The following is an 11,510-nucleotide window of genomic DNA, read 5'->3' as shown; positions in this document are numbered from 1 at the left end:
TGTGTGTGTGTGTGTGTGTGTGTGTGTGTGTGTGTGTGTGTGTTTCAGATATGAATCTATCATTTAATTAAGTAATTATGTCCAAGGCTAGATGTATTGTGTGCTATTTTCCTCATTTGTCGCACGCGTGCATGTGTGTGTGTGTGTGTGTGTGTGTGTGTGTGTGTGTGTGTGTGTGTGTGCATGTGTTTGTGTGCGTGTGTGTGTCTGTGTGCATGTGTGCCTGTCTGTGTGTGTGTGTGTGTGTGCATGTGTGTGTGTGTGTGTGTGTGTGTGTGTGTGTGTGTGTGTGTGTGTGTGTGTGTGTGTGTGTGTGTGTGTGTGTGTGTGTGTGTGTGTGTGTGTGTGTGTGTGTGTCTGTGTGTGCTTGTGTGTTTCAGATATGAATCTATCATTTAATTAAGTAATTATGTCCAAGGCTAGATGTATTGTCTGCTATTTTCCTCATTTGTTTTAAAATTCATAGCTGTGAAAAAGTGACCATCATTTGCAACATAAATCACTCATTTGTGGAAAGAAATACTACATTATATACTGCATTTATAGAAACAATAAAATACTAATACTTGAATGATGTGTTTTTTCAGCTTGTAATGCAAAGATCAGATGGAACTAGAGTATCCTTTCAACCTGTTTACTTGAGATTGGTTTCTAACTCCAGTGATGTAAGGAGATACATTACAGATGCCGATGGAACAGCTTCCTTCTCTCTGGACACCACCAGCTGGACTGGACCTAAGGAATTAAGGGTGAGTGGTATTTAATAATGGGCCACTTATTATCTAAAGAACTAGTAGTTACTGTAAATACAACTCTTTAAATGACAATCGCAAATAAAGGTAAATTTAATTATACATTTATATAAATATTAATATATTCCCCCAACACTTAGAGCCACCTGCTCAGTAACTCTCTTCAAGTCTTCTCTGAAAGAACATCTTTCCTAATCTTGGCTGTGCACATGTTCTAACACCACATCTCATATAACTTAACTTCAACCATCACAACTATTCTCACCCCCCACTCTACTACTCTGGCATCCTCCTTTCACATCCACTTGTCTTTTTACTTACTCCGCCTCTCCACCCTGCCCACTTCTTTCTTCTACTAACCCTCATTGTCCTACCATTGATCCTTCCTGTGTACTTCCTTCTCTTCCTAACCCTTATAGACCTACCATTGAACCAGGTGAGACAATCAGGTACTCTCGCAGTCTACCTTAATATCATACCACCACTTATATCTGCAACAATATCCACTAACTTTGTAGATTCCTGCAAAAGGACTCATATAGCCCATCACTTAGCTATTACACCTCCTAAACATGTGAAAGGTTTAAGTACCTAATAATTATTTCCTATATCTGCTTTGCACCCACTGCATGAAGTGTCATATATAAAGTTTGCTAGCTGAAAACTACTCATATGGAATGTTCGCATGCATATACTCTGTATTGCTTGTATAATATATTTGATTTAAGAATGATTACTTATGTACTGTTTTTTTCACCAATTGCATAAGCTGCCAATAATATGTACTAAATGTCTATATTGTATGTGAAATGTCTTATATGTGGAGCTTTTCTCCCTGGGACTCCACAAACTGCCTATGTGGTAGTTCATGGGTACAGAGTTTTTACCAAAGGGGATGACACTGCACTTTTTGGCACTGAGATTACGGTCATGGCTCTGACATCAGGCATCTGTCTCAGCGAGGCCCTTCTGTAGAATGTCCACATCATTTGGGGACTTGACTATGGCTCCTAGCTTGCAGTCATCTGCAAACTTCATTAGCCAGAGGCCTTCTGTGTTAGCCTGCACTTCAGAGAAGTAGATTCCAAACAGGAGAGGTCCCAGGACGGAACCCTGTGGTATGCCACCTGTCACTGCTTTGAGGTCAGATTTGGAGTCTGCAACTTTTACAGTGTGGATTCTGTCAGTGAGCCAGTTGGCAACCCATCTTGTGACATAAGGATTTATACCTAGTTTAGTGAGTTTAGTTATAATTCCAGAATGGGGGATAGTGTTGAATGCCTTGGTGAGGTCAACATAGGCTGTGTGAACCACATTACCCTCATCTATGGCTTTGGTGACTACCTCAAAGAAGTCAATCAGTTTCAGGTGGCATGATCTGCCTTTCACAAACCCGAACTGGGGTGGGATCCAGAGTTTGGAGGTTACCAATGTCTTTGTTTATGAGCTCCATGATGATACGTTCCATGGCCTTGCCGACCAGGCTCATCAGGCTAATAGGTCGATAGTTCCTGAGATCAGTGGTGGCTCCCCCTTTGTGGAGAGAGATAACTATTACTGTGCATCATTCAGTGAGCACAAAGCCTGATGCGAGGCTATTATTGAACATGGTGCTTAAGTGGGGAGCCAGTTCGTTCTGAAGTTTGTGTAAAACGCAGCCTGGGATGTTGTCCCGATGCATGGATGCTGTGTTTTTGGCTTTAGAGAGTGCAGCTTTTACCTCCATAGTTGTGATTACAGGGACTCTGCATTCTTCCTGTAAATATGTATATATATATATATATATATATATATATATATATATATATATATATATAGGCCCTTTAAGGGGTGAGAGGGGGGTAAAGTTAGCACTGAACCTATCTGCCAAGATGTTAGCAATATCAGCTGGTTCTGTAATTTTCTTGCCTTTGTGCTTTAACTCAGAGCAGATCTGGGTGTTGCCAGTGAGATTCTTGACATAGCTATAGAATGCTTTGTGGGTGTCCTTGGAATTAGTGGCAATTTTTATTTTCGTAGCTAGCTATGGAGGATCTTATAAAGGATCTCAGCTTTTACTCTCTTTTGCAACAGTTTCTTCCTTCTGTTGTAACTGTATTGTCCATCTGCATGGGTGTCATGAAGTTCACCACTTCTGTCTTAAGAAGCATGAAGTTGGCTTTGGAGAAATTCGTTACTGTGGTTACCTTAATGGGGGTGGGGGTGTGATGTGAATATCAAGGGTGATTAGCTTATGGTCGGATCGCACCAACAAGGAGTTGACTTCAGGTGTGGAACACCGGTCACTCATGTTGGTAATGACTAGGTCTAGGATATTGTTGCCTGTGGTGGGGGTGTGGATAAGATGATCCAGGGTATTGGAGTTTATGAATTCCAGAAAGCGTTGAGCTAAGGGGTTGGTACATGAGTAGTTTTCCCAGTTAATGGTGGGGTAGTTGAAGTCGCCCATTATTAGGATGTTTGGTTGAACCCTAATATTTTCCAGTACATCAAGAAAAGAGGAGTAGGAATCCTGGGGCATGATGATGATTTGTAGCAAGCTACAATTTCGACTACAGTTTTACCCAGAGTTAGTTGCACTTTGTTAACCTCAGATGCATTATGCTGAGCATCTAGCCTGGAGGTGTGAATATCTTTAATGAATATGGACATACCTCCACCTTTGGTGCTTTGGTCCAGGTTACATGGCCGAAAAGCGTGGTATGAGTTATAGCCTGGTAGTGCAGGGGTGCTCTCTGGATCCTTGAACCAGGTCTCAGTCATGCACAGATATCGATGTTCTCCATTTTAAAGAGTGCCTCGAGTGAGTGAGGTAGGAGGAGAGGGTTGTCTGTGTACATGATGCAATTTCTATATTGCCTCAAGATGGCCAGATTCATCAGATAGACAGGAGAGAACATCAAATTGATGAGACCTTGGGACCCAAGTGAACAATAGTCTTTCCTTTGATAGTCACATTGCCACAGTAGTCAGGAAGTCCTTCTACGTGGCACAGCTCATCATAAAAGGGTTCTCATCCAGGGAAAAAGAGGTCATTGTTCCCCTCCATTGGACACTCATTAGACCCATTATAGAGTACAATGCCTCTTTTGGAATGTACCTCACAGGACATCTGCAGCAGCTGGAAAGGCCACAGAAGTACCTCACAAAGAGGATTACTGGCCTCAAACAAATGCCCTACACTGACCGCCTCAAAAAACTCCAGCTTTACTCCGTAGCATATTGCCTACTCCAAGGTGATCTCTGCCTAACATATAAAGCTATGTCAGACCCAAAGCTTTTGGACATGCTACAACTAAAAAAATCCCAGTCCCTCCAAGCTACACGCTCTAAGGACCTAAACCTTGTCACCACAATAAACAGGACATGCCGGAGGGATATATTCCTGTCCCAGAGACTTCCCATACTCTGGAACAGGCTACCCATCTATGACAAGCAAAGTTCTTCATTAGCACTCTTAAAGAAAAATCTTGATGAGTGGATGGAATATAGAAAATACATCCCAGGGATCACTTCTCTGTCTCTGCTCAACAGTGGCACAGGAAAATAACCTTCTTGGCTGGCGTAAGCCATGTAACCTTGTTGGCTATGCTTACATAGGCCCTTGGGCTGATAGCCTAGTACCTACCTATGAACCTATGGTAAGTAGGTTTTTAGGTTTGTGAAGCAGACCCATGTGCGTGTGTGTGTGTGTGTGTGTGTGTGTGTATATATATATATATATATATATATATATATATATAGATAGATATATATATAGATAGATATATATGGCTATAGATGTAGTTTTACCTATTATTAGACAAGGTGATATTAGGAATTGTACTGAGAGAAGGGAAGTCACTTGGATATTAACGCTTATAGCTCACTGGGGTAGGAGACTAAATGAGAGGGCTTCTCTAAGCCCATATTAAAAGCTCATATATAGACTTTCATGCTGTAGATATCAATTACTATTAGACAACAGTTTTTTTTACTGTGTCTGTCATACCACACTGATAGTAGGATGTTTATTTAAAATATATGATTATTTTATAATTATTTGTTGTGTTTCAGATGTTAATGTTAGGGGTTCTACGTTTAAAGTATTTTAACACAATATTATTAGTGTGTTCTATTATGTCTGTGCATTTTTGATGTTACACTTTGATATTTAGCTATGTCTTTTTTGCTATTATATGTCTGTATGAGTTGTTCTTTTAAGTGAAGCAATTCTTAAGTGTGAATTGGTTTATCACACAATGTATAAAGTTATATTATTATTGATTAGGTTTCATTGCTAGAAATATGTTTTTATTTTTTTATAGAAAGCCAGCTATATGTAATGTCTATGATATATAGAATTACAGTATTCATTTAGTCTTTTTATTAAACAGTTCATAAAGGTCTCTTTTTGAGTACATTAAGCATAATTATTTATATGAAGAAGTGTCACTAAATGCTTCATGTTCTGCATATGGGATTTTTATTTGTCATACTTTAATAAGAGTTGCATGCATTTGTCTGCTTGTTATATATGATACAGTTTGTTTTTATATTTTAACATAGTTTTTACATCATAATTAGTCATAGACTATATAAGGAGTGGTTAACACTGTGGTGTTTTTTGGTCTGATGAAGCAAATGTGAAAGCGCTCACCTGTGCATACCATTAAAGTGTTTCGTCTTTTAATGCTGACTATGTCCGTTCATTATCGAGTACCTTTATATTACTGCATGGATGCCTCCACCATAAATTTCTTATTTGTTATTTTACTCATATATGTTTTTTGGCAAGAGGCATTTGCTCCACTGAGTGTTTTGTTTTACTTTTTAGCTATATATATATATATATATATATATATATATATATATATATATATATATATATATAGATGGATGTATAGTTATAGTTATAGATATAGACAGATGTATAGATATAGATATACAGATATCGATAGATAGATAGATGGATAGATAGATAGATAGATAGATAGATAGATAGATAGATAGATAGATAGATAGATATAGACATACAATAATAGAGATGCATATGGATGTATCTAGAAAAGACTACAGGTAGTATATGTTACTAACAATTCTGATGTGAAAAAATATTTTGAGATTTACTTGCTTACTGCTTGCTGCTTCTTGCTGTGGGATGGATCTGAAGTGTTCTTAAGACACTCAGTCTTGCTGGCTAGATTCTGCTAAAATTCAAAGTCTGGTTATATTTGCATTCACAGTCTGTTGCATACAGGAACTTGCAGAATATACACTGATGAGAGAATATACTTTGCAGCACTTGTCTTTAAGAGCAGTAACCAATAACTTTTTATAATAAACCAAACAGAAACACGTTACAGCTTAAAAGTACTGTTCCAACTTTACTTTTCATATAGTACAGATGATGTGAGAGATATAACATTTACCTTAGGACTTGTGTCCCTACCATACCTCTAACATAGCTGGATTTATACAGCTCTTTATATACACTTTTTAGTCATGCATAAACATATTTTTGAGGAAACACATTGTTCTGTATTCTATTTTGGAGAATTGCTTATCCTGTAGAAACAATACTAAGCTTCCTTGTTTAACAATGTCTTGTAAGAGACCAGCTTGTCTGACAGTGTGAATATCCTGTAACAGTGTCCTGATGTCCATGTAGAAAAACATATTTTTGAGAAAACACATTGTCAGAGATCAGCTTTTCTGACAGTGTGAACATCCTGTATTTTATTTGGATCTTTGTATAAAAACATCTGTTCTTGTGCCATATCCTGTTTTCATGCAGAAAAACATATTTTGAAAACACATTGTCACAGTGTCATAAACATATCCTGTTGTTTTAGGAAACATATTGTGTCCATTTTTTATATGCAGAAAAGCATGTCAGTGTTCTTTAAAAGCAGATTTTGCATTTTTCTTGCATACATCCTGTTTTGAGTCTGTAAGGGAAGAATGTCCATTCAGCAGATTCCTTTTCCAAGCCATGGTCATTTAGTATGACTGCTGATCACATATTACTAAACTTTGTTTCTGCATTTAAGCAAGCCTTTTCTTTCAGCATATTTACAACATAATTAATTTCAGATTTATATTCATAAAATCTAACAAGTCCCTCTGTTTTTAAACATACTCAAAACATTTTATATAGAAAACACATTAAGAAACAAACCCTTATTATTTATTTTTATGTAGCTTTATTTCAGACCCTTGTTGTTTATTTTTTCTGTAGCTTTATTTCAGACCCTTGTTGTTTATTTTTTCTGTAGCTTTATTTCAGACCCTTGTGCAGTACTGCTTATACAGTCAGTGTAAAACTGAGAAAGTGCCCCTCCCCCTTATACAGTCAGTGTAAAACTGAGAAAGTACGTACTTCAGCACTGTTTACCTGCTTTATGCTGTAAGAATAGAATGTATGTCAGCCTAACACTATGGTTATATATTTATTTTATTAAATTATGAACTTTTGTCTGATTTGATAATTTTTTATAAAGCTTTTGCTGTTTACTACCACTAGTAGGCATTTACACCGTCCTGCACAATTGATTTGAACTGTATATATACTATAGCCCATTTGCTGGCTGTACTTGATGCAACTGAGGTTTTTTCTTCTCTTTTAACATTTACTTGCAAAAAGATTATAAGTGACATCTATGCACAATTGTGGCATTTTATTACAATTACCAAATAGTGTTGCATGTAAACATTTTAACAATTATGTTTTAATAACAATGATGCTTTAGAAAAACTCAAGCTACTTGCTTGGCAATCAGTCTTGTTGTTTAGCTTATCTTTCCAGCATTTCCTGTAACTATTCATTCAGTCTAGGAAGGTCTGAGCTCACATTTCATACTCTGTAAACTATAGTTAATTCTTTTAGCATTTTTCCTTTAATGTGATTGTGATTTGCATAACTATGCATTTATACAACATAAATAGACATTATTTTACAATTACCTTACATGGATTTCAGTATTTTTTATTTATTTATTTAACTATTTAACTGTCCTGCCATTAATTTTACAAAAACTGTTTGAATAATACCATCTGTGATTTTTTTTTTTAAAATTCAGAACTTTAACTGTTTGGTGTTACTACATAATTATAAACAAATTGTAAAAAACAAAATAGATATTAGTTTAACCAACACATTTATATTTATATTATTTATATTTGCTGTTGTCTGCCTGTTATTCTTGTGTATTGTAACAGATGTACTCTAGATGAAAAGAACACACATGCATGTCTGTCTTGTATATGTATATCTTTATACAACATGTCATGTCTTGTGACTTTAAATTTTTATACACTAAAACAGTTTTGTTTACCTTTTGACTATGCTAATGAATGGCATTCATATGCTTTACTTTACTGTAGTACTGATATATGTCTTGCTTTAACTGAATGAAAGTAAAACATTTAAGAATGATTTGTCCAGACATCAGATCCTACCATCTTACCATGTATGTTTAACCATTTTCAAAACATAAACATATTATAAAATATATTTCTTTTGCACAGATTAACTGTGTATGCAGGAAGTTCCCAGTCTTTGTCAGTTCAGCTAATTTATTTTCTTTATCCTGCAACTGCTGGTGAATTTCCAGTAATGTTGCATGGTCTTTCTGACATTCTTTAGTAAGCTGTTCTGCTGAATTTGAAACTCCTATGCACTTTTGAAAAGATGTGTGTATAACTTGTCTAAGCTTCCTGAACTCATTGTGTCTGTCTTTTAGAAGTTTACTACATTCCTTTGTAACAAAATCTACTAGGGGTTCTATCAGTAACTGATTTGACTCACATGTGGTGACAGGACATAACTGTTCAACATCAGAATGTAATGGAAACACTTTACCCTTAGTTAATTCTTTAGATCTGTCTTTACAGTCTATTTTTTTAGCAATATGATGCAATATTATTTTATGGCATAATACACAAAATGCAGTTTTTGTTGAATCACACAGTAAACATTTGTCATATTTCACATGATTTTCTTTGAGATACCAGTCAAATATTGTAATACATTTGCATAATGCCTTACTATCAACCTGCCCTAATAAGGTTTTACATTTACTAATGTGCTGTGTATACCAACATAGCAATTTACTAAAGTTTGGTTTACTCCTGCATGAATTATAAATAATATTCATACTGTCTAATATACAAAACTGTCGAATAGCAACCATACTAAAAAATGTGACGTAGAAAAAAGTCTTACCAGTGAGCAAGAAAACAGGTGATCAGGCTGTTGTTGCAGATGGCTGGAAATTTTTCAAAGTCACTGCTTACTGCTTGCTGCTTCTTGCTGTGGGATGGATCTGAAGTGTTCTTAAGACACTCAGTCTTGCTGGCTAGATTCTGCTAAAATTCAAAGTCTGGTTATATTTGCATTCACAGTCTGTTGCATACAGGAACTTGCAGAATATACACCGATGAGAGAATATACTTTGCAGCACTTGTCTTTAAGAGCAGTAACCAATAACTTTTTATAATAAACCAAACGGAAACACGTTACAGCTTAAAAGTACTGTTCCAACTTTACTTCTCATATAGTACAGATGATGTGAGAGATATAACATTTACCTTAGGACTTGTGTCCCTACCATACCTCTAACATAGCTGGATTTATACAGCTCTTTATATACACTTTTTAGTCATGCATAAACATATTTTTGAGGAAACACATTGTTCTGTATTCTATTTTAGAGAATTGCTTATCCTGTAGAAACAATACTAAGCTTCCTTGTTTAACAATGTCTTGTAAGAGACCAGCTTTTCTGACAGTGTGAATATCCTGTAACAGTGTCCTGATGTCCATGTAGAAAAACATATTTTTGAGAAAACACATTGTCAGAGATCAGCTTTTCTGACAGTGTAAACATCCTGTATTTTATTTGGATCTTTGTATAAAAAAATATTTGTTCTTGTGCCATATCCTGTTTTTCATGCAGAAAAACATATTTTTGAGAAAACACATTGTCACAGTGTCATAAACATATCCTGTTGTTTTAGGAAACATATTGTGTCCATTTTTTATATGCAGAAAAGCATGTCAGTGTTCTTTAAAAGCAGATTTTGCATTTTTGTTCTTGCATACATCCTGTTTTGAGTCTGTAAGGGAAAAATGTCCATTCTTTAAAAGCAGATTTTGTATTTTTGCTCTTGCATACATCCTGTTTTGAGTCTGTAAGGGAAGAATGTCCATTCAGCAGATTCCTTTTCTAAGCCATGGTCATTTAGTATGACTGCTGATCACATATTACTAAACTTTGTTTCTGCATTTAAGCAAGCCTTTTCTTTCAGCATATTTACAACATAATTAATTTCAGATTTATATTCATAAAATCTAACATGATGAACAATAGCCCTGTGTCCTTAAGTAATGGTGCATCTATATGAGAGATTTAGGTAACTTTGTAGTTACAGGAAGTGCAGGCATTCAGTTTCAAAACTGCTCCTCAGTTTACTTTATTAGACTGCCTTCTTATAGCCTTTAACAGTACTGAAGTTATTTTATTCTTTATATGTAGGATATTGATTACTTTTAGTAATAAAGACTGTTTTTTCGGAAATTATTTGAGTATTTCATGAGCTATGGAGTACATTAATACATATATATTTTTTATTATTTCAGGCAAGTTACTTTGCTAATTCCACAGTCTCAGAAAAATATGAAGGTGCACGTCTTGAGCTACAGCAGTTTTATTCTAATACTCAAAGCTACCTGACAATTCGGCAGCCAGATAATAAATTACAATGTGGGGAGACAGTAAATATTGAAGTGGATTATGCCTTCACAAAAAATGAGCTTATAGGCACCTTGAGTCAAAGCATTTCCTACCTGGTAAGAATGTAATCATAGAATGTTTTGACATTGTTTTTCTTTATGGTTAAAAAGCACGGACACTGGACCAATGATCAATGCTCAAAGCCTAAAAGATTGCTGGTGATATCATGTTGGCCAAAAGTGTGTGTGTGTGTGTGTGTGTGTGTGTGTGTGTGCGTGTGTGCGCGTGCGTGCGTGCGTGTGTGTGTGTGTGTGTGTGTGTGTGTCTGTGTGTATTTTTTGGGGGGCAGGATTCAATTTTTGTATTACTACAACTCCATTTGGACCTTTTCCGAAAACACGACTAGGGAACGGTTAACATTTATTGTGGTTGTATCTAATAAAGAGAACTGTTTCTGTTTGAGGTCCTATCCTTGGCTGTAATTTGTTTCTTTTGAGTCAACTTTTCTGAAATATCTAGCCACACATTTCTTTAGCACATGCTTCACAGCCTGATTGAAAACCAGCTGGTGAAGTACAGTGCGCAATAGCAGTAGGTTTATAGGCCACATTACGTTTAATTTGTTAAAGTTGTCTATATTATTGCAAATAATCAAATTAAGGGAGGAGGTTATTTGGAAAACGGTTACTTCCTCTGTGATTTAAGATCTCAGGAATCTCCTCAGATCTGAGGACCAACCAATCTTAGATGATAATGCTACAATTCTTTTCTGTTTGAAGACATTGTATTTACTAGAATATTTTTACATTTTTGCATAGATGATAAGCTAAAATCCACCTCCACATTGGACGCAAGAATTAGAAAAATACTGGCTGCATTTCTCACCTATAGTAAACATGTTGGGTTAATATTTAAGTGCATGGCATGTATAGTAAACTCTTACTATTTCTGGATATAATGTAAAGTAAACTGTTACTATTTATGGATATAATGTAAAGTAAACTATTACTATTTATGGATATATTGTAAAGTTGAACAGAGT

The 11,510-nt window shown here is 35.7% G+C and overlaps 1 protein-coding gene across 1 annotated transcript in view; it reads left to right on the top strand.

Moving 5' to 3' along the window:
• The window catches only part of LOC122808180 (alpha-2-macroglobulin-like), a 440,046-nt gene that overhangs the window by 148,105 nt on the left and 280,431 nt on the right, over positions 1 to 11,510 (top strand). The window contains exons 7-8 of the mRNA XM_044079148.1: positions 588 to 749; positions 10,375 to 10,584. Coding sequence (XP_043935083.1) covers positions 588 to 749; positions 10,375 to 10,584 — 372 coding nt within the window. The remainder of the gene's footprint in view (positions 1 to 587; positions 750 to 10,374; positions 10,585 to 11,510) is intronic.

This window comes from Protopterus annectens, chromosome 8.part0 (genome assembly GCF_019279795.1).
Source record: "Protopterus annectens isolate FY-2018-M chromosome 8.part0, PAN1.0, whole genome shotgun sequence".
Classification (NCBI taxonomy): Eukaryota; Metazoa; Chordata; order Ceratodontiformes; family Protopteridae; genus Protopterus; species Protopterus annectens.
The sequence above is the reverse complement of the archived record's forward strand: the minus strand, read 5'-3'. Positions and strand labels throughout refer to the sequence as shown.